This window comes from Xylona heveae, assembly GCF_001619985.1.
Source record: "Xylona heveae TC161 unplaced genomic scaffold L228scaffold_4, whole genome shotgun sequence".
NCBI classification, from domain to species: Eukaryota; Fungi; Ascomycota; class Xylonomycetes; order Xylonales; family Xylonaceae; genus Xylona; species Xylona heveae.
The window spans coordinates 2,368,417-2,390,695 of record NW_017264196.1 but is presented as its reverse complement, the minus strand read 5'-3'; the positions used below and the strand labels follow the sequence as shown (position 1 = coordinate 2,390,695).

Sequence of the window (22,279 nt, the reverse complement as noted above, 5' to 3'; positions counted from 1 at the left end):
AGACTTGGTGCAATTTTCAGCCAATTCCACCTCCGAAGGTTGTTGTTGAACGACTGGCCTTTTGGCAAACCTGAACCGGAATTTTCGACTTGGGATGTACAAACCAGGAAAGGAAGTCAAAGTTAAGACAGACTCATCAGACTTTGCCATTGGAGTACAAATGATACAGATAGGAGAGGATGGCAAGAGACATCCAGTAGCCTTCTACTCACAGAAACTATTGGCACTAGAATTGAACTACAATATCTATGACAAGGAACTACTCAGAGTAGTATTAGCAATGGAATATTGGAGAGTCTACTTGCTTGGAGCAAAAGACACAACCATGATATACTTAGATCATAAGAATCTTACAATGTTCACAACAATGAAGAAGTTGAACAGAAGACAAGTATGGTGGGCAGAAATGTTAGCTCAGTACAACTTCCAAATACACTATAAAAAGGAGAAAGAAAACAGAGTTGTAGACACACTTAGTTAACAAGAAAAGTACAAGGAAGGCATGGAGCTAGTACAAGACATAATACTTAAGCTTGACAGCAACAGAACCCTAGTGTATGGAGCAAAAATGATTGCAGCACTACAAATTAAAAGTCATGATACTTGGGAACAATGAATATAGGAAGCAACCCAAGATGACAAAACTACAAATCATGAAGCAAGAGAACCACTTAAGGACAGACTCTTATACCATGAAGGACAAATCTATGTACTACAGAAACTACAAAAAGAATTGGTTAAAGAAATACACAAAGAACCAATGAGTGGACATCCAGGAATTACAAAGACAGTTGCACAAATTACAGCAAACTACTACATACTAGGCATATGGAAGTTAGTTAAAGAAATAATCAAAGGATGCCATGTTTGCAACCAGGACAAGAAAAGCAGACATAAGCCATATAGGAATTTGAAGAATCCAAAAGTACTACATTGGCCATGGGAATTAGTCACAATAAACTTTATTACAGATTTACTGGAATCAACAAACCTAGTTACAGGACAAAAGTACAACACATTACTTGTAATTGTGGAACAACTCATGAAATATACATATTTCATCCCAATAACAAAGGAGGCTATAGCAGAACAAATGGCATATCTAGTATTACAAACAGTAATAGCAAACCATCAGTTACTAAAGGAATTCATTACTGACAGAGATAAGCTATTTACATCAAGGTTCTGGAGAACAATGATAACAAGCTTGGAAGTAGAGCACAAGATGTCAACTACAGCTCACCTACAAACAGACAGACAAACTGAACAAATCAACTAGATCATTGAACAGTATCTACAACACTACATCAGCTACTAACAAGACAATTAGGTACCATTGTTACCAGTTGCTCAGTACACATATAATAGTACAAAACAAGATACTATCAAAATGTCACCATTTCAGGCAAATTACAGATATGATCCAGTGGTTCAAAGAACAGAAATCAAGAATGATGGTATGTTACCACAAGGACTACAATATAGTCAAGGAATCAAGGAACTCCATGAGTCACTATGACAAGAGATCAAGTTCAGAAACCAGAAAATGTAAGAATATGCCAATCAAGGGAGATTGAATGGACCAATCTTTAAGGAGGGGGGTAAAGTTTACCTACTCTGTAGAAACTTGAAATCCAAGAGACCAAACAAGAAGTTGGATCATGTCAAGGCAGGACCTTTTGAAATTGAGAAACAAGTCAACAAAGTAACATATTGATTATGACTACCTAAGGGAACAAGAATACATCTAACATTCCATGTCTCACTATTAAAACCAGCACTAGAAGATATACCACTTGCAAAAGAACTAGACATTTCATCTGAAGACAAAGAATATAATGTTGAAGAAATTCTAGATGTAAAGAAAGAAGGTCAGCAATGGAAATACTATGTTAAATGGCTTGACTACAGGGAAGAATCAAATTCATGGAAACCATGGACCAATTTGAATTGCCCTGAGAAGATTGTTAAATACCACTGACAACACCTGAAGGAGAAGAAATTGGAAGATTTAAGAGGGACCAATTGATTGAGGAAGGATTAATAAAAAGCTCAGAAGAAGCCTGGGGATTGGAGGATTGCTCCAGTTGTTCAACCTCTTCTATAGAAGCCAACTTGTGATTGAATAGTTCCTTCTTGCAAGAAGACAATTTGCCTAGTTGCTTACAAAGGTGTAACTGATGAGTAGCAAGCTCAGAAGTCTGTTCTTTGACAAGCTCAAGTTGGGACTCAAGCTTGTGGTACTCTTCCTACAAACAATCCCATTCATGGACAAAAACAACAAGATTGCATGAAGAATTGCAAGAAATACACTCAGAACAGTGACTAGAGTCTAAGGAAATTAAACAACAACAGTTGTTATGATGATAGGCAGAACAGGGAGTTGGCATCTTGTGACCCAAATGACTTGTCTTAGAAGCAAGGATGTGACAATACTTAGAAAAAGATTCAGCTTTTGGCATGATGGAGGCAAACAGGTTGAAGAAACAGAAAATGCAGAAGGAGGGGAGCCTTACCCTTATAAGGAAAAACCTAGTGGTCATGGAATCAGCCTTTCAAGTTGAAAGGATGAAAAGGGAGGACCTAATGTAATGATGGTTACAAGGGTCAGTAACAGATGGTGCAGGGCCTACTTATGAAGTACAGAGGCACAGTATGCTGATGATATCATGGGGCAAGGGGTCATGTGATGATAAGATAAGGAAGTAGAGATCAGTGGCTGAATAAAGTGATCAGTAGTAATTAGGGGTAATTAGTACTAATCATAGCTGATCAGCACTAATCAACAAACAGGACCACTGGAATAGACTGTTATATAAGGAGGATGGTTTTCCTATGTAGCTAGAATTGTTCTGTATAGTTCTTGAAGTCTATTGTCTAGCATTACTGCTTAACAATAGTTAGTTATTAGTATTCAGATATTAGTATGACAACAATCTTATTGTTTACTTTATCTACCAGACCTGAATTATCATATCATCTTATATCACTCCTATCACTGAATAATATTGTGGGATGCTATATTACTAGGTGAGAACCCTTGATGTACTGACAGGGAACTATCTAGGAAGATACAACCTGACACCTATCCATAGGTGTCACCATAACACTATAGTAATTTCTCACTGTAGTAACAAATTAAACCATGGTTTGATATTCATCCAACTATAGTAATTTCTTACTGTAGTAACAAATTAAACTATGGTTTGATAAATTCTTACTATATAAATTCCTAAGTCTAACTCTTTGGAAAAAGTAGAAAAACCCTCTATAATTAACCTTAATTTAACTTATTTTACAATCTATATCTTACTCTTAATAAACAAGTTTAGTAGTTAATTATATAATAAGCCTTAAATATTGTTCTTGAAATGTAGTAGTCTATGTCAAAATATCTTGACAATTTATTTTAATTATAAATATTTAATTTTTTTTAAAAAAATTTAAATAAAACTTAAATTAAACTAATATATTTATATAATTAAATATTTTTCTAATGCTATAATTTTGCTATCTTTTAAGTATAATACTACATTGAATCTAGGATTTGACAGGTTAAGGTTATTCTTTCTTTAATTTCTCTAGTTATTTCAATACTTTACCATTGGTATCTTAAAGCTTATCACGGATCCACATAATTAGGGCATCCGTGTACAATTTTGTCATTGGCACAATGTGGCCACCGGGGTGAATAAGGACCTTTCCCTCCTCTGTTCCGGTCGTTGCATCAATCAGAGTGCGGCTCCTCTTGTCATACACAATGTCATCTGTACTACCATTGATATGCAGTAGAGGCACCGATATCTTGGGTGAATAAAAGGCTTTGTATCGCAAGCTCAGCCCGGCAAACCCGCAGCAGCTGACCGAGAACTTAATTGGCTGCACCCCTACAAAGGCTGCAGGGTACGGAATTCCTCCACTCCCCGTTTCAACCTTATCAAATATTTCCTTTCTCCCCGCCTCCAGCAAACTTGCAATCAGGCCAGCCAAAAAGCCGCCTTGCGAGAACCCGATAACGCCGGCAAAGGGACCCTGAGTCCTCATCACATTACCAAGAAGGGTCAAGCCATCAAGTAATCCTGGAAATTCATCGTCGTCGGCAACTTTGTAAAACCATCCATATCCAGGGTCGGCTCCTGGTATGTAGCGAGCCCAATCTGTCGGCTTGAGCCTCCATGTGCCGGTTGGGTAGATGAGTTCGACACCGCCCGGGTAGGATGGATGGTAGCCGGGTGTCGGTGCAGCGGGAAAGGCTTCATTGAGGGCCTTTTCTACACGATACATGTCGGCTCGGAAAGACTCTGCAGTCTCAGTGTAGCCTGTTTCCGTAGCAGGGATGATCAGCAGACGTGTTGCAGAGTACGGTGTTATTGATCCAAATACAAGGAAGAGGCACCATGAATCATAAGTATCTTCATCGTCTGGGGCGTCGCCCCATTTGTCGCAATCCCTGTCATAATCGATTCTTTTACAGATCACGCAGGTGAGGGTCTAAATGACACAATCTGAGAAGACCTGGAATGTACCATATATTACAGCGTCTCTCAGTTGCAGCACTTCGGACCTTATAACATACACTTAGAGTGGTAGATACAACATAGGAGTACTGTACCAGACAACGACTGAAGAGATACTGTAGCACGATAGGCAAATGATCCACATGGCCAGCTATCGACCAGACGGCCAAATCGGCCAGCACGGCCAACCCTGATTCAAACCGAGATGCATGGTGCATGGGACCAGTCCTGGCCCCGGGCTGCGGGAATGGTTCATTTCGATACGGTAATTGCAACGAATTATGTCGGCGAGCCCTTATCTATTGGATCCCCCCTGGCGAAAAGGGGCAATTGTTGCCAGCAGAGAGGCGAGGGGTGTGGATGCGGTTGCGCTTAGATTGGCGGAGATTTTCTAGAATAAGCGGGTAATATTGTCATGTTCTCCATCTGTCATTGGCCCACTGTCGGTCAAGCTTTCCAGACGTGCGGGAATGGCCGCGGTTTGGTTTCTAATCTAACTGATCCTGTGCTAGTAATCTAGTACCAGTGATATTGTGCAATTCAAATATTCCACTCTTGTGGAGCACGTCAACGCAATTGCTATCAAGCACCTTATCTCCACATCATCTAGCCACTTGCAAAACATACGACCATTTGATAAAGTTTCCAAATTCGGATGGGCTCGCTCTCGCGGCCAAGGGATCTACATCTCGAAACCCATGTTTTGACCCTTGGCTAGACTCATAATGTGCTTCTCGCACTCATTGATGTGGAGATATGGCACTTTCTACAGCTCAATCTCTAATATGTATAAGCGATACTATGGCACAGGTATACTTGAGGTCAGTCAAATATACGCCCCGGGGTAAAATCTTTTCTTCACTCGACCTTTGGTTTTTTTACTGGTGCTGTATAGCACTTCTTGCTCTAGCAATAAATCTCTATTTGAAATGGAGGTGGGCAAAGGTCCTAGGCCTCAAGAAACTCTTTCTGCGGCAAAGAACAAAGAGGATGTGGAAGTCGGATATGTCGGACCTCCGCCAGCACAAAATGCGTTGAATCGTGACCTAAAGGGGCGCCATATGCAGATGATTGCCATAGGTAAGTTATGCACAGTCAAATTGTTCTGTGATTGTCTTCATTCGGACTCCGGATCGGGCTGACACAGTTTAGGTGGTGCCATTGGCGCTGGCCTCTTTGTGGGCACTGGCAGTGCCCTGGAAAGCGGTGGGCCTGCAAGTCTGGTAATTTTAATTGCAAACTCTGAGGAAATGTTGAACCATGAAGACTAACAATGCCATAGCTCATCTGTTTCATTATAATTGGCATCATGCTTTTATGTACCGTGCAGGCTCTTGGTGAATTGGCTGTTCTATATCCCGTCAATGGAGCCTTCTTTACATACTCTACCCGCTTTCTCGACTCTTCCTGGTGAATTACTTCCCTGCTTAGGCTGAGCCAATATCTCTCCGCCTTCTTTAGCATCACCATTGCTAACACTACGTATAGGGGCTTTGCAATGGGCTGGGAATACGCAATTGGCTGGCTCACCACGCTGCCCTTTGAACTCACGGCCGCCGGATTAACCATTGACTTTTGGAATGACAAGATCAATAACGGCGTCTGGGTCACAGTCTTCCTTGTCGTTGTCTGCGCCATTCAAATCTTTGGTGTACGCGGATACGGCGAAGTCGAATTTATTCTCGCAATAATAAAAATCCTCGGCATTATCGGCTTCATGATCCTCGGCATCATCATCGACTGCGGCGGTGTCCCCACCGACAACCGCGGCTACATTGGTTTCAGATACTGGAAAGAACCTGGCGCTTTTCGCAACGGCTTTTCCGGATTCTGCTCCGTCTTTGTGACAGCTGCATTTTCCTTTGGCGGGACAGAACTCATTGGTCTTGCCGCCGCAGAAGCGGCTGACCCTCGAAAATCCCTTCCCAAAGCCACCAAGCAGGTCTTTTGGCGAATAACTTTTTTCTACATTGTCTCCCTGCTCATCCTGGGCATCGTTGTACCCGCGGATTCACCTAACCTTCTAAAAGCCGGCGACAGCGATACCAAGGACTCCCCTTTTGTCCTGGCTATTCGCATGGCCGGCATCCGTGGTCTGCCATCAGTCTTCAACGCCATCATCACAGTCTCGGTCGTTAGTGTTGCCAATTCATGCACATATGGCTCCTCGCGTACACTACAAGCCCTCGCACTGCATGGCATGGCGCCCAGCTTTCTAAGCTACGTCGACAAGCACGGTCGTCCCTTGTTTTGTATTGCCATTCAGATCCTTTTCGGATTCATCGCCTACGTCACCGAAGCCTCGTCGTCTGAAACTGTTTTTGACTGGCTCCTCGCTCTCGGGGGCTTGTCCTCGTTCTTCACCTGGGGCAGTATATGCGCATCCAATATCCGCTTTCGCAAAGGCTGGAGAGTCCAAGGTCATAGTCGAAGCAAACTCCCCTTTCAAGCGGCGTTTGGCATCTACGGCAGCTGGGTCGGGCTGATCTTGTCTATATTGTGCATTATTGCTACGTTTTATACCTCCCTCTGGCCGAATGGACAGCTGGGTACTGCGTATGACTTTTTTGTAAGTTTTCTTGCGGCTCCGCTTATCCTGGCGCTGTACATTCTCTGGAAACTGTGGTCGAGAGACTGGAAGCTTTTTGTGCGCAGTCATGAAATGGATCTCAATTATGGGTTGAGGGAAATTGATCTGGATGAAGTTGATGAGGTTGCACCACCGGAGAGGCCGCGGACGTGGAAGGATCATGGGATTGGGATTGTTCGAGCATTCTTTTAGATTACGTTGTTCTTATTCATTTTCCTTTCCCGCGATGTTTTACTCTTAAAGTAATTGTATACGCGGTATATAGTCGTTTTGAAACTGCCTAATTAATCACTTGGTAGTCCTCGTAGCCTCCGTATCAAATTTCTAACATTTGTTATACTATTTTATTTCAACTACAACACGCTGACATGTCTCCATTCTGATCCTGTACTACCCTCAATCGACAAAAGCAAGAGGACTTAATATCAATATCTGCCACTGCCATTGCTATATCCAACTGCTGTTTGATAATCCTTGCCTCCGGCTCGCGTCCCAAGCGCATCAAGCACTCATGGTATCCATGCAGCGCCCACACATTGTTTGGATGCTGATGTGCCCGCGTGAGTGAACCATCCAGACCCAAGTCCTCTGCATAAGCCGTCAGAGCCTGTTCCACAAGTCCTTGCTCAAGTGACAGCGCTGCATATGCATGGCGGGTGGGTAACATCCACCCCCAGGGTTCTGTATACATGAGCGAATCATCGTGGTGAATTGCCTCGCGCAGCCGTTCGAATGCACTTGTGAAGTTCTTTTTCCGGTATTCGATTTCACCATCCAACATGGCGGTCGAGACCTTGAGGATGTCGATAACGAGATTTGGATAATCTTTGCGCGTGGGTGGCACTCGTTTCGCGGCTGCCTGATACAATTCTCGCTCTTTCTCAGCTTTTGTTATGTTCTCGGTCGCGGCCCAGGCGATGCCTTTTCCGTAGTGTGTCATTGCTGTGGTGACGCAATAGAGGTCTTGATCATGGGGAATGGGAAGAGCTTTCAGTTCCTCCCAGAGCCCGAACCGGATATAGACGTGGATACGGACTGACTTGAAGAATTCCAGCCAGTCGGCAAGTGGAGGTGATTGGACTTGAAGGACGTCATCTGTAATCGAGAGTTCCATGCGATCGATAGCGCGCAAGGCGACCTTCGACTGGCCGGATAACATGGCAGCATAGACCAGCGAATGGTAATTGTGCAAGCGGTAGAAACTGTACATATTTTTGGCGCCTTCGCGGGCGAGATACTTTTCATCGGCGAGCACAGCAGCCGTGTTGGAATCTACAGAGCGGCGATAATCACCAACCAGGACATCCAGATGGGTCGGCATATGATGGATGTGACCTGCATCTGGAACAAGATGCCTAAGAAGATCGGCAGCCGGGAGTGCAACGGCGGGTGTGGCGGACATCTCCCAAAAGTGAACGGAAAAATGGATCAGGCCTGGGTGTTCCTCTCCGCCTGGGTGTTGTAGTCCAATTTTGAACAGCTGTTTCACTTCTTCGACTGGTGATGATTCGATAGGAAGGCCGGTCTTGAGGTGGAACATCTTGCGCTGGCTTGTGTGCATCCGGGCGTCCACATATAGTGTCACCACATCTAGATCGTCGGAACCGAACTGGTCGTAGACCCTTTTCATGGCCTGAGCGTACGCTTGGTCCAAGAGTGAGAAATCTTCAACAGGATGATCGACAGGGAACCGCGCCTGCATTGCCTCGATCAGGGCACGCTCGACAGGCGTCGTCGGGCTGGTGTGGCAGAGGCTTAGAGCGTAGCGCGCAGCATCGTGGCAGATCTTCATGCTGCGCTCGAGATCGACCGGATCAAACATCCGCCATGCCTTATTGTAGTTTGGTCCTGCGGCGTAGGCTAACCCCCAGTAGGCCATGGCACAGATTGGATCATGTACGATCGCTTGCTCGAAACATCGGTAAGCTTCGGCGTGATTGAATGAATAACTCCAGATGAGGCCACGATTGAACCAGACTTTCGCTGCCTCATTCGCGGCGCTGATTGAGCGGCTGTATGCTCCCAGGTCGTAGTATTCATCTGTCGGGGAGGCCGGGACAAGAGAATCTGAAATGAGTAACATTTTTATGAGGAATTTAAATGTAATTAAGTACTACCAAATGACTTTGGTAATGGTATATGTTCGGAAATAAGATATACGGTCTCACCGGAAATGATATGAATGCATCACTACCTTTTATATCCAGGGTTATCTCTAGTATATACAGGCACTAAGGCTTGCTATGATACCTTATCATTCCTTATCATTGCCGGATTGTCCTAAGCTCTGCACCTCTGGCCCTATCGGAGTTTAGATCATTTGTCATTCTTCTTGCCCTGCTTTTTGTATGATTAATAATATTTATCATCGTTTATACTAGAGTAGCAGTACCTTCAGGCAGGTGAGAAGTAGATAAACCGTACATAACATTATAGAACACAAATCAAGATATAGCTAGGTCTGCCTCGACGTAGTAACCTTACTTGGAAATATTAGTATTTCTCTCTAGAGTAGAACTTTGATTTAGCCTGACATTTCTCAGGCTTATTCTCCTTTTTCTACCCTGTAACAGCCGGCTAGATAATGACTGGTGTATTGTATATGAATACTCTGCTATGTTAGTAAAGAAATACATTCAGAACATGCCTCTATAGTGTATTCGTTGGAATAGGTTCGTTTTTGCCTATCCCGTTGGCATTTTGATAGATGAACCATTGCGAGTCGGCAGCTCTCGGCAGTACTTACTCGTTATATTATTGGTCCGGTGTTGTGCTATGGTGGGGCTTCGGAGTCAAGCTTCACGCCGATTGGACATTGATCGTATCCCGACACTAGCAGCACTAGTCTTCACGACCACATTTTCGAGGCTATTCTATTAGAATTTGTTGAAAATGCAAAATGCAGATTGTTACATGTTCCCTCGGTATGCTCTACATTGCAGATGTAGCTGGTATACTACTAATTTTCGGTCAGCATCTAGCCAGATGACTTTCTGGTCGCTGCCACTCGATCTTCTTGTCTACCAATTCCGTTTTCTTTCCTCGTAATCGTTAAAATTGACGGTTGATGGGCCGTGCTCGTGAGACCTTTTCACCATCCCTTAACAAAGAGGGTCTGCTTTGGCAAGCGTTACATTTGTAGAGCCCTGGGTCCAATTTACATGTCATGCACAGCTGGTCGTAGGTCGCTTGCAAGTCAAACACACATTTCTAGCCTTCAATTTATTATGTACATGCCAGAACCTTCAAATTATCCAATTTTCGATGCTTTTTAACATTCTCATTCCTGGTATATTATCAAACCAGCTACTCGTCCGAGTGGTGTCGAGACCATGCAAGTCCGGAAGAATCTCTCCTTGAGTCTCAAGCTGATATCTGTCCGTGATCAGATCCATCTCATCGAGGGGAACGATTTTAGTATTTTTGTAGAGTTTCCAGCCCAAGAACATGGCTAGCATAATCGGAATCTCGATATAGTATGACACGAAACTGACCACATCAAACTTCGGGCTAAAGCAGGACCAGCCCTGAATGAGAACAAGGAAAATATTCAACCCGACTGCTAGTGCCGGGCCTACCGGGTATGTAAAGTTTTTGAAAGGGAGCAGATGCTCCAGGTTTTGACGACGAATGGCGGCACGAAATCGGAGTGAGGCAATACAGATACACATCCAAGAGAGCTGGTTGGAGACTCCGACTAGGTTCTGCAACCAGGACCAGAGCTGACCGGTACCGATTTTGCTAGCCCCGAAGCAGAGTGCGCTGATAGTCGCCGTGGCAAGAACCGCTACCCACGGAATTTGGAAGCGGTTGATGAGTCCAAGTTGACGTGGGGCATATCCTTCTATAGCTAAAGTGTAGAGAAGCCTTGATCCCCCGAAGAGGGCGTGATTGGCTGCCGAGATTGCGCTTGTCATGATCACGGCGTTGATAAAACTCCCTGCCACGGCGCTACCGGCTTCGGAAAAGACAATCGTAAAGGGGCTGGTAGATGATTTTTCGCTGGAAAGATTGGAATGGTTATATGGTACGTCGAGACCGATGATGATGATTGACACCACGTAGAAAAGGAGAATCCTCCAGAAGACGTTGCGGATGACACGGGGATAAGTCCGCGCTGGATTCTTCGTCTCGCCGGCAGTGACTGCAACGTTTTCTGTTCCGCCGCTGCCCAACAGTTAGGAACAGCAGTTGAATGTTGTAGTGGGTTTGCATCTTACTATGCAAAAGACGCTGTGACAAAAACAGAGGCAAAGCCCCCAATCCCACCAACAAAGGGTGCATCATCCACATAGAAATATTTGTCACCAAAATATGTATGTTGGGTATTGGCACCACAGTTCACAACAATGCCAACAATAATGAAGACCTGAGATTTATGAGAAATGCCGCACACATAAGTGGGATGATAGCAGCAAACTTACTATAATGGTCACAACCTTGAGCAAACACAGCCAGTACTCAGTCTAAAATCTTGTTAGATGTCACTTGCGCGGCCTTGCATTCAATGTACTTGCCTCTCCGTAGATTCTCACAGAGCAGAGATTCAAGCAAAGAACAAACGCGAGGCAGATAAGACTGAGAGCCCAGCCGGGGAAATGCTCGGTCCAGTACTCTAGCAAAATCTGCAGTGCTATAACATCTGAAGCAGTGGAGACTGCATCATTAGCCCAGTAGTTCCATGTCAATGCAAATCCTAGAGCTTCGTCCACAAAACGTCTGAGATAGTTAGAGAAAGGTTGGATCTTGCTACCGCGAGGTGAAGCTTACCCCGCAAATGTACAGAATGAGCCTGTTACAGGAACGAATGCCACCATTTCTCCCAGGCTCAACATGGTGACAAAGACAATCCCACCACAGATTGTATAGGCCAGTAGCATTGACGCTGGACCGCCAGTGGCTAATGCCCTACCGGTTCCGAGATATAATCCCGTTCCTATCGTGCCACCGATTGCAATCATCTGGACCTGGCGAGGGGATAGCTTGCGCGCCAGTCGGTCGGCGCTGACATTTTCGGTTTCTGCATTAACAGGAAGGTCAAAAGAGGCCCTGGACGTCCCACCCAAAGGCAGCTGTTTCTCAGCAGAATCTAGTGGCATGTCGTGAAGTGGAGAGAATGCAGCGGCCTTTTGAGACTGATGTTCGAGTAAGGTAGTCTTCGGTCATCTTTGAGTCTTCTTATTGTCAAATTGTAAATAGATAGCTGTTCTATGCTCAGGTATGTAATTTGATAATCTATAAATGAGGAGCTCCAAGCCAGATATCACATCATTTGAGAGAAAGGAGCAATTGGCCAAACAGGAGGTGTATAGGGGACGGGTTGTGGGTCAAAATATCACCGCTGAAGCCAGACTGCTGTCGGGCAAGTGAGCAACCCGCTTCTTCCTCTCTGGTTCTCGCCCCACATCCCGACTCCGATATCTCCAACTCCGAAGTCCCATTTTATGTCAGTTATACAAGGTACGTTATCTAATTATATATGTTTTGGAAGAAAAAAGGTTTAAAAATGGAGGGGAGAAAATTTGCAAATATAGTATATAAAATAAAATAAAACACAATGTGACTGCTAGGTAGGAGGACTGACCCTAAGCCATCATCATGCCGGCCAAGCAATTGTAATCTTTGTTTTAGCTTTCATGTCTCGACCAAGCAGTTAATCACTGGTAATGGCTCCCCCAGTGAATGCAATTGCATCAGCGCCGTTGGGGACTGCCCCGATGGGTCTGATACACGTTTCTGGGCAACCACGCTCTCCCGTTTCGAATGAGGTCCCTGCAGACTTTGACTCTCAGGTCCTTCTCTCGCTTTTGGACCTTCACCGGGCTCTATTAGCTGCCGGTGGCTCCATCGTGGGTATCGCCCGCCTGACCCTTTACATTGTCAACTATAATCGCCGAGAGCTCCAACACACCCGCCACCTCCACCGTTTCCTGCGCGGGCATAATCCCATTATCAACCTTGTCCCGGTGACTCAATTGGCGGAGCCCGGATGGCAATTCCTCCTCGACGCTGAAGTTGCCATCTCCCATTCCATCCCGCAGCCACTGCCCACTGTCGACCAGAAGGCGTGGGATGTCATCGTCCTCGGCGCTGGTCTGTCCGGTCTCACGGCAGCCGATCAACTCATTCAAGCCGGACTCTCATGCCTTGTCCTTGAGGCCCGTGACCGCGTCGGAGGCCGCACGTGGAGCGCCTCTTTGTCCCACGGGAAAGGCATTGTCGATATCGGAGCCTCCTGGCTAAACAACACCAACCAGAGCAAAGTCTCCAAGCTGGCCAGGCGTTTTGAAGTCGAGTTCATCACGCAGAACACTAGTGGCAACTGCCTCGCGCAGGATAAGGCCGGCAGCAGCCACGTCTTTGCGTACGGCGGGCTTCCCGTAAGCTATCGGTCTTCTGCCTTCCTGTCATCCGATCCTCTTGAACTAACCACCGCCCAGTTTGACACCGAAACACAAAAGCACCTCGGCGAAATTCGGGATCTTGTCGAAGCAGACTGTCAGCAGCTCGACTCTGCTAATCCTCAAAACCCTATCCACGATGCTATGACCTTCCTCGCCTACCTCTGCAGCCGCAATGCAAGCGAAACCGCCATTGCGTCTGCGTCAATCTGGTCCCGTGCCATGCTGGGCCAAGAGCCCCAGGACATATCAGCCCTCTACTTCCTCCACCACTGCAAAGCCGGCGGCGGACTCCTCCAGATGCGCTCCGACCGCGTTGGCGGGGGCCAGTATCTGCGCATTCGCCAGGGAACCCAGTCCATCTGCAAAGGCCTAGCTGCGTCTCTCCCCTCAAAAAACATCCTTCTTTCCTCCCCTGTGACAGCAGTGAACCAATCATACCCAAACCGTGTGTACGTCCAAACCGGTAATCGAATCTTCCAAGCGTCCAAGGTCATTTCCACGGTTCCCAGTCCCGTTCTTCGCGGCATTCAGTTCACCCCTACGCTTCCAGCACGCAAGCAGTTGCTAGTCGACTCGTACACCTATGGATACTTCACGAAAGCCATGCTTGTTTTCAAAAATCCCTTTTGGGCAGAGAAGGGCTTCTGCGGACTTGCTCAATCTTTCACAGGTCCTGCCTCTATCATTAGGGACTGCAGCTCCCCGGAAGACGATGCCTGGATTCTGACCTGCTTCCTGTGCGGTGATACGGGTCGAACGTGGTCTCAGCAGGACGATAAAATTAGAACGGATTCACTGCTCGAGCAGATCGGGCTGATGTACAGCGACAAGACCCGCGTTCTCAGCGAGTACCTGACCACAGTCTGGCACGACTGGACCGCAGAGCAGTACTCTGGCTTTGGCTGCCCCTGCCCCTCTCTACCTCCGGGAGTTCTGTCTGCAGCGGGGGATGCACTCCGCGAGCCCTTCTGGAACGTTCACTTCTCCGGCACAGAGACTTCTGTCGAGTGGAAAGGTTTCATGGAGGGCGCGGTGCGCAGCGGCGAGCGGTCTGCGACGGAAGTATCGAAGCAGTTGGTCGGAAGTCGCGTATAGGCTCTCTCTTCTCCCTTTTTTAATTTTATTTCTAGAGCATCCCTGTGCTTATCAACGAATTTAGTGGGTCCATTGAGCGATGACTGATTTAATGAATGTCATTGATTATTATCTCAATGTTTTGACTATATAGATTTGTTTGATTGTGTAAAGCATGAGCTAACGGTGCTGATGTAGAAACCGGCATGCTATTTAATGTACTTATACTGTCCAGAAGGTGAGGGCCAGACGAATCTATCGGCTCATCCCATGGCTTATAATAAAACAAAAGAACGTATGTGTAAATCTACCTTCAGTAGGGTTCTCTTGCAGGTGACTACATGAGCTCCGTAGTGTAGGTCGGTGCTAAGTTGGAAAAACATTGGTACTTAATGACATGAGTCATGCTAATTGACTAATGCTTGATCTAATAAACTGTTCTTCTATAGACTTTTTCCGTCTAATGACTAAGAAAAGGATGGACAGCAAGATTGTGCCAGAAGTTGATTTCAAAATCTTGGAGACTGTTGCTGTCCCACAGCCCCCAGGTGCCATCTTCCGAAGTAGTCATCTGGTCGGACTCTACTTGCATATCTGGTTGATTGCCCAAAGCTGTTGTCATGTTGCATAAAGGGGACATTATGCGGTCCAGGAGACTCTTAATTGTTTCAGAGGCACGAGCCAGTAGGGCATAATTGGGTGAGTCAACATAAACTAGTGTTCCACATTCAATCTCTCCTACCAGGATGCTCAGGTCTTGGAACACTTTGGATATACTACTGTAAAGGGTCTCTGTAGCAAAGGATCGGTTTATAAGGGTTAGGGATATCAGCCCAGCGGCTGATAAGCCATAGTATGCAACCTTGAATTTTAAAATATGGATGAGTTAATTCATTCCAATGTGTAGGTCCCTGACTTACCTTCCAGACTAACGATGTGCCAGAATTGATGATCTGGTCCTTGAGCATAATTGTCTCTACAACAAGACCAAGCATGTCCGTAGAAATACGAATTAGTTCTTGATCCGGATCCGTGGTAATAGGGCGGAGTAATGCCAGCCGTAAAAGAAATTGTACATGAAGATAATTGAGCTTCATATTGACCATCAAGTCACGCTCCACTGGTCGACGGTCACAAGCCTTGAGACTACACTCAAGACGATAGATATTAGGGACAGCATTCCATTGAGCATGGGCATCATCATCTATAAGCCTTGATAATAGCGTCAGTCGTAAGCTAAACCAGAAGCATAGGAATCAATACCACGTACCGTGCCTGTCGGACCCTTTCGTCATAGTTTTCCTCGGTAAACAAATCCAATATATCCTCCTTTAATATTGCACAAAGAGCGGCCCACCTGGAGTCCGTGATGAAATCCGGCTTTTCAGCAAAGTCCCAGACTGCTGGCTTGCGAGACGCTTCCTGGGTGTCCTGTGGATGTTTCCCTGGAAGATAAAAGCGACAAAACTTGCGTATGATTCGAGGTGGTCTTCCGAGAAATATTGACACATTTTTATCTGCTGAGTATGTCCGACAAAAAGCTCTTTGGCGAAGATCACGAAGGAAGTGAGGGGTAGCGCGAAATGACTCTGTTTGTTGTTGGTGGTAGCCAAGAGCGAATAGGGAGGCTGCTACGTCTCCCAGTTTCCGCCAAGAGAGGTAGCCTGGAATAAATTCTTGGTATTTCGAATTGCATAGCTTCTAAGACGAAAATCACTTACTCTGATCACCATCAACCTGCGAATGAGAGATAAAATTCTCATATTGGAGAAAAAGTTGCAAATCATTCATACAATCCAGCGGTAGACAAAGGTCTAAGCATTGGTCTGAGTATGAGAGTGTCAATTTTTGGATTTTACGGCGTTGTTGCTCCGAGCCATAGAGAGGTTCTGCATAAGCCAGGTCTACAGAGGCTCGACAAACGGCAGTGAAGAAGAGTCCAAAAGTTTCCCATCGAGCGTTTCGTCCAGAGAAGTTAATACAGTATTCATCAAATGTTGTATCTGAACTGAAGGATATAGGACGACGGGAACGATAAAAGAGGTTCCTGGAAATGGCTGTGGCAGTTGTAAGTGTTCCATCACATTGTGACAGTGTGTGTACAGCTGTGGATGCACAAGGCCCGGTGAAGGGACCGGCTAGAGCAAGATTTGTTCCTGTGCTTTCCCATTTCTTGAAGAGCTGGGCGAACGGCTGGATCAAAGATACACGATGCAGTTCGAGGATAAGCTCTGCGCCCCTTGAGATGCAGGTATCATTAACTACATAATCCGTCTGTGCGGTTGAGGTATACTCGGTCTCTCGACTCGAAACACCAGATTCTGTATCTATTGGAAGCTGTAGCTGATTGAAGAGTGTCGTATGGCTAGACGATCCTAAATAGCCCGGGTTGGGATATTGAACGGATGGGACTACCGGATCTCTGGAAAGTCCCGGACTTGGCACCACAGAGCTTGCTTCATCTTCTCTGGGCCTAAAACGGTGTTGATATTGTTAATATGATGCCACACAACACTAGCCACGCACAGAGTGCCATTCGAGACTGGGGTTCACTTGCTTCTGCTCGTCTGAAGTCCGACCAAAGGGTCTTCTGAATGGTCTCGCCCGATATGCACAGTCAGCAGTTCTGCCTCTTTCCCTACATCTCGAACAAGCCGGTCTCCCATGGTCGCATCGCAGCTTCATTGCCCGACATGGGTCACATGCGGGAAGCTTGCCGGACCTTGACGTCAGGCGGTTCGAGTTCAGAGTCGGCATTATGTACATTCACATAGATCGGAAATGCCGTAGTTTGAAGATTTTACCTTTTTTTCGTACTGTATAAGCAATTCCGATCGGAGTTGAGTCGATTGACCCTACTTTGGGCTTAGCGGGGCCTGACACTCCGATATTTATTCCGACTGCCACTCCGACTGCCACTCCGACGCCGACTCCGACGCCGTCGACACGTTCCAAAAGTTTCCCTTGTTTTTTATTACCCCGCCGTTCATTATCCATTGGTATGGAAAGAAGAAAAAGTTTTCTAATGGTTTGCGTGAAACGATTTCGCAATCTGAATGTTAGATTGCAACATCGTTGTACTTATGTTAATAGTCATCTTCGAAATAGAGTCTGAATACAAAAGCTGGAAGCAGCATATCATGTCTATATATATGTCTCTGATCTGTTCTTTTCTCTGTCAAATTAGGAGATTATCACTCCTTTATGCAATGTCAATATGACTTTTTCATATCCTAATGGACATGCCGACATTGGGTACATGCCCAATTATGACAAATATCTGGCACGCGGCAAGCGCAGACAAGAAAACGAGAAGCTCGATAAGCAGCTTCCCAAGGGCTTTCCCTCTAGTTTATCTGGCGATCTTGTTTGGGATGCCAATTCCTTAGTCAACAAGTACGACTGGAATTACCAACTGACGGCCGAGGACCTCGATGAGATCAACAATGCTCTTCGACACTTTAAGTGTATGCTTGAATCTACATCCGCCCTCCCAACAAAAAAAGGCCACGTTTACGGATAGTTTTTAACTTCTCAATAGTGTTGAACAAGCCGATGGGTGAGCTTTCCCCAGACACGTTTCCCTTGCCCAAGTTGCATGCGGTATTGCGTGAAATCTCCAACGAGGTCCATAATGGCCGTGGTTTCAAAGTGATCCGCGGTCTTCCTGTAGACAGCTACACCCGCGAAGAGAATGTTATCATTTACGCCGGCCTCTCGTCACATGTTGCTCCTATTCGTGGTCGCCAAGACAACAAATGGCAAGGCAGACCAGCCGATGTCCTTGTTGCTCATGTTAAGGATCTGAGTCAGTCAAGCAACTCTAAGGACATCCCTGGTCCTGTGGTGACTGCCGATAAGCAGGTGTTCCACACTGATGCTGGCGATGTTATTGCTCTCTTCTGTTTGAGCGAAAGTGAATCGGGTGGTGAGAGCTATCTTGCAAGTACCTGCCATGTTTATAACGTACTTGCTGCTACGCGCCCTGATTTGATCAAGACGCTCTCCGAGCCTTGGCCTTTTGACGAGTAAGCTTACCGCGTACCCAAGACCAAATTCTACTACATCGAAATAGCTATGAAAGGACTAACGATATAACACTTGTCCAGTTTTGCTCCGGCCGGTGACCAATACAAGCTGCGGCCCCTGCTATACTACCAGCCTGCTACAGACGCAGACCCTGAGCGACTTATCATCCAATACTCCCGAAGGAACTTGACTGGTTACATGGACTGCAAGCGGTCGGCCAACATTCCACCACTTACCGAAGCCCAAGCAGAGGCCCTAGATGCCGTTCATTTTACGGCTGAGAGGGAAGCTATTTCGCTAGACTTTCACAAAGGCGACATCCAGTTCGCCAATAACTTGAGCATTCTGCATGCCAGAGGGGCATTTACTGACTCCAGTAAGAAACAGTAAGTGTACTGACATCGATTTCTAGCCGGGGGAGAGAGCTAATGCCAGTCTGTAGACGCCACCTTCTCCGACTTTGGCTGCGTGATCCCGAGTATGAATGGACAAAAGCATTACACCTGAAGGAGCGATTTGATCGGGTTTATGCAGGTGTGACAGTTGAGAACTCAGTGTTCCCGCTGGAAGCCACCATCCGTAGTAGCAATGTAGCTACATAGTGGAGGGTGGTAATCGAGAATAAAAACCATATGATAGTAATAAAAGGCGGAGAATTTGATCTCGAAACCACTGCCTGTTTAGTGGGAACAAAACAAAACTCAATGTGAATGTATTCATTTTCTAAGTCCTTGATATAGCGGCTATTCTGTATACTAGGTAGTTGCTCAAGTCAGGATGAAACTAGATAAGATACTATAGATCAAGTCATGGGTTAAATATATCTGAATTGAGTAGACTTCCGGCGCCCACGGCCCCCAGCAGACGACTGAGACAAGGAATAGAGTCAACATAAAGTGGCAATGAAATCAACCCTTCTCACAATTTAGAAGACCATGCCCTTGACTTGGGGAACCTTCTTTAGGTCAATGTTCCTAATCATCATGGTCCAAATGAAAGCGAGAACCATGATACCGGTTCCAACAGCAAGCATTCTTGTCTGGGCATAGGCATAGGCACGCTGGATTGCAAGCCTGGTGGGACTCCCTTTTAGATAACTCATCTGAGTATCAAGCTGTTCGTAGATGTCTTCAAAGTTTGACATGGCTGACTCGGGGAGATACATCTTCAGAGCATGTGGGTAAGTGTTTTGCCAAATTGCACTGGAGATAGTAGCACCCATGGCATCGCCAACGGTGCCGACGACATTGAGCAGAGCAAGCACAGAAGCCACGTGCTGGTGATTGACGGCGGCCAAGATAGAGAGCTGTTCAACGATAATAAAAACACTTCCACCGATGGAGATGAAGACCTGGCACATGACAAGGTACCCGACAGATTGGTTAGGGCGACGGAAGTAGATCATCAATCCCTGCGCAAAGATGTAGAGTGGAATGGCAACCCACAAAAGCCACTTGAAACGGCCAGTCTTTCGAATCAAGGCACCGACAATCAGCAGCAAGACGCCAGACACCACGTCAAAGGTGTTGCCAACATATCCGGCCTCGGCCACGGTCAGGTCATTTACCACCTGTAAGAAAGAAGGAAAGTAATTGTTCCAGCAGTAATAGCAAAGCTGATATGTTGCATCCAACAAGCATGCGCCGATAACAGTCCGGTTGTATAGGAAGCCGAATTGAAGTAAAGGCTTGGGGGCCACGAAGGTCTCCCAAAGAATAAATACGATGAGCAAGACGAACCCAACCACAAGCATAACAATTATGTAGGGTGTGTCCCAGCTGCTAGGAGCGCTACCAGCAATATCAAATGGAAGGAAAAACAAAACGAGACCGGCAGAGAAGAAGATGACACCGGCAGCTTTTCAAAGTAAGTGTTTTGCACCCAGTAGATCTTGGAGACTATTTTTGCTTACCATCAAACTCGATAATATAAAACCAGATGCTCTGGAATACATTCCGGCCACTCCTTTCCTTGACCACATGGCCAGCCTTCACAGCCTGGCGAACGTTGTACTTCAAAACGCAATATAGAGGGGCAGCCACGATGGGAAATATGATTGAGAAGATGCCGAAAGGCCATCGCATGCCGATACCGTTTGAACCCAGAGCGTCATCAGCTGCTTTCGGTCCAGCAAAGGCTGTGATGATGTACGGTGAGGAAGTGAAAGCGTACGCCAAGCCTCTACTTTTCAGCATGGATGCATCGGCCGTGATCACATCCACACAATATGTCATACCGCCAAATCCAAGCGAGTAAAACACCTGGGCAAAGAGTGATTAGCTGCGAAAGTGAAAATCTTTGGGGCTACCTTTCCGTGGCAGTCTCACATATGCAGCACAGAAAGTGGCAAGGTTATTGCATGCCGCCATCATGATCAAGCCCACAGTAGCGCAGACCGTCATGAAAAGGAAGCCTTCTGCTCGCCCCCACAGATCCATGATTTTGCCAAGAGGGACGTAGCAAGCAGCCGTGATAGCATCAGCGACAATATAAATGGTGTTCAACAGAGAGTGCGATTGCCATTGACTCGCGATATAAGGGATCAAGCTGTAGAGGATCGAACTTTGAAATGCATTTGTAAAGTACAGCATCCAGATGCTGTCGAGCAGTCATGTTAGATGGGTGTACGCCCATACGCTTGGTCGGCAACCGGGAAAGAAAAGCATACTTCAAAAAGACTGCAAGCAACGACCACTTGGACCAGTTCTGAGTCATGGCCTCGATATCCTGAACACCACGCTGAAGTTCTTCCTCAGAAATCTCCATTTGTCGTTCCTCGCTGCCGGCGCCATTGCGTTCAGCAGCGGCACCGTCCGTGGCAGGGTCTTGTTTGATATCATCGTTCTTGTCTACATCGACCGTAGTGACTGCATCGTCCGTTGTCTTACGGTGAAAGGGTGTCCGAAGACCCATTCTCGTTGAACCCAAAAAAGAGGAAAAGTAGATTGGAGAGACATGAACAAAGCACGCACTGGGGATCTCTGCCCTAATAAATCACACTTCACGGTCATGCCCGGCTGATGCACTGATTGATAAACCCCCAAAGTCGGCCTAGTCAGGACGAGCGAATGTCATGACCATGTGCTACTTCGGTAGGACCGAGCAGACGGCGTGTCTTCCCGCCTTGCTAACTGACATATAGTGTCATTTATTGCTAAGCGAAGCTCCATCAGAGTAGCCATCGAAGTTTCATTTGTTGGCGGTCTTGAGATGACCCACTGTCTGAGAAAATCTGATAACTTTCTTGCGCCTCGTATTCAGCCCACCAGGTGGGGCGGATTGACAGCAGAGAGAAAAGTTTTCTCGGATGGCATCGGAATTGGTTGAGGTACATATTGACTGATCCCACATTCGGAGCTTACTCCCCAATAGTAAAGCATTCAGTTTGATCGTGAGGAGGTGCTAATATTTGAAGGAGATTGGTGCTGGAGTGACACCGCTGTTTATTGGTTCCATCCATCACACTAACTACTACCGTAGCCCCAACTTCTCTAATGACCCTACCCAGGTGGGGAAGATCATCTGATTAGATTGGTTACCGGCATGCATTCCGTTTTAGCGTCCTTTTCTCATCCAGACGGATTCTCGCCGGAATGGAGAGAGGGGAATTATCTCCTTCTTTGTACAAGGATGCCCTTGTACGCAGCTATTATAGTGGCATTTAT

General features: G+C 46.2%; 8 protein-coding genes across 8 annotated transcripts; 3 read left to right on the top strand and 5 right to left on the bottom strand.

Annotated features, from left to right (window-relative positions):
• Window positions 1–3,612: 3,612 nt before the first annotated feature.
• Window positions 3,613–4,513, bottom strand: L228DRAFT_255843 (hypothetical protein; the record flags this gene model as incomplete). Its single annotated transcript, XM_018333898.1, has 2 exons — window positions 4,397–4,513; window positions 3,613–4,319 (listed from the first exon to the last, which is right to left on the bottom strand). Exons 1-2 carry the CDS (start codon window positions 4,455–4,457, stop codon window positions 3,613–3,615), a joined length of 768 nt encoding a protein of 255 aa, XP_018189468.1. The 5' UTR covers window positions 4,458–4,513.
• A 933-nt stretch (window positions 4,514–5,446) lies between these two features.
• Window positions 5,447–7,299, top strand: L228DRAFT_210037 (hypothetical protein; the record flags this gene model as incomplete). The annotated part of the gene is made up of 4 exons (XM_018329837.1): window positions 5,447–5,597; window positions 5,670–5,740; window positions 5,800–5,927; window positions 6,006–7,299. The coding sequence occupies 4 exons, from the start codon at window positions 5,447–5,449 to the stop codon at window positions 7,297–7,299; spliced, it is 1,644 nt and encodes a 547-aa protein (XP_018189467.1).
• A 117-nt stretch (window positions 7,300–7,416) lies between these two features.
• Window positions 7,417–9,190, bottom strand: L228DRAFT_282583 (hypothetical protein; the record flags this gene model as incomplete). The annotated part of the gene is made up of 1 exon (XM_018336022.1): window positions 7,417–9,190. The coding sequence occupies one exon, from the start codon at window positions 9,188–9,190 to the stop codon at window positions 7,457–7,459; it is 1,734 nt and encodes a 577-aa protein (XP_018189466.1). The 3' UTR covers window positions 7,417–7,456.
• Window positions 9,191–10,352: 1,162 nt separating this feature from the next.
• L228DRAFT_253058 (hypothetical protein) lies at window positions 10,353–12,206 on the bottom strand (the record flags this gene model as incomplete). The annotated part of the gene is made up of 5 exons (XM_018333726.1): window positions 10,353–11,274; window positions 11,328–11,476; window positions 11,532–11,573; window positions 11,625–11,826; window positions 11,878–12,206. The coding sequence occupies 5 exons, from the start codon at window positions 12,204–12,206 to the stop codon at window positions 10,353–10,355; spliced, it is 1,644 nt and encodes a 547-aa protein (XP_018189465.1).
• Window positions 12,207–12,773: 567 nt separating this feature from the next.
• On the top strand, window positions 12,774–14,606 carry L228DRAFT_282582 (hypothetical protein; the record flags this gene model as incomplete). Its single annotated transcript, XM_018336021.1, has 1 exon — window positions 12,774–14,606. The coding sequence occupies one exon, from the start codon at window positions 12,774–12,776 to the stop codon at window positions 14,604–14,606; it is 1,833 nt and encodes a 610-aa protein (XP_018189464.1).
• Window positions 14,607–15,045: 439 nt separating this feature from the next.
• On the bottom strand, window positions 15,046–17,353 carry L228DRAFT_260654 (hypothetical protein; the record flags this gene model as incomplete). Its single annotated transcript, XM_018334278.1, has 5 exons — window positions 15,046–15,447; window positions 15,506–15,797; window positions 15,856–16,249; window positions 16,307–17,058; window positions 17,143–17,353. Coding segments are annotated over 5 exons (2,051 nt in total), but the record flags the coding sequence as incomplete, so codon positions are not given.
• Window positions 17,354–17,796: 443 nt separating this feature from the next.
• On the top strand, window positions 17,797–19,216 carry L228DRAFT_276635 (TfdA family taurine catabolism dioxygenase TauD; the record flags this gene model as incomplete). Its single annotated transcript, XM_018335625.1, has 4 exons — window positions 17,797–18,052; window positions 18,127–18,613; window positions 18,695–18,990; window positions 19,038–19,216. The coding sequence occupies exons 1-4, from the start codon at window positions 17,803–17,805 to the stop codon at window positions 19,214–19,216; spliced, it is 1,212 nt and encodes a 403-aa protein (XP_018189462.1). The 5' UTR covers window positions 17,797–17,802.
• Window positions 19,217–19,298: 82 nt separating this feature from the next.
• Window positions 19,299–21,972, bottom strand: L228DRAFT_246756 (putative MFS siderophore iron transporter). Its single transcript, XM_018332488.1, has 4 exons — window positions 21,283–21,972; window positions 20,942–21,212; window positions 20,527–20,875; window positions 19,299–20,471 (listed from the first exon to the last, which is right to left on the bottom strand). Exons 1-4 carry the CDS (start codon window positions 21,525–21,527, stop codon window positions 19,540–19,542), a joined length of 1,797 nt encoding a protein of 598 aa, XP_018189461.1. The 5' UTR covers window positions 21,528–21,972; the 3' UTR covers window positions 19,299–19,539.
• Between the last annotated feature and the right edge of the window lie 307 nt (window positions 21,973–22,279).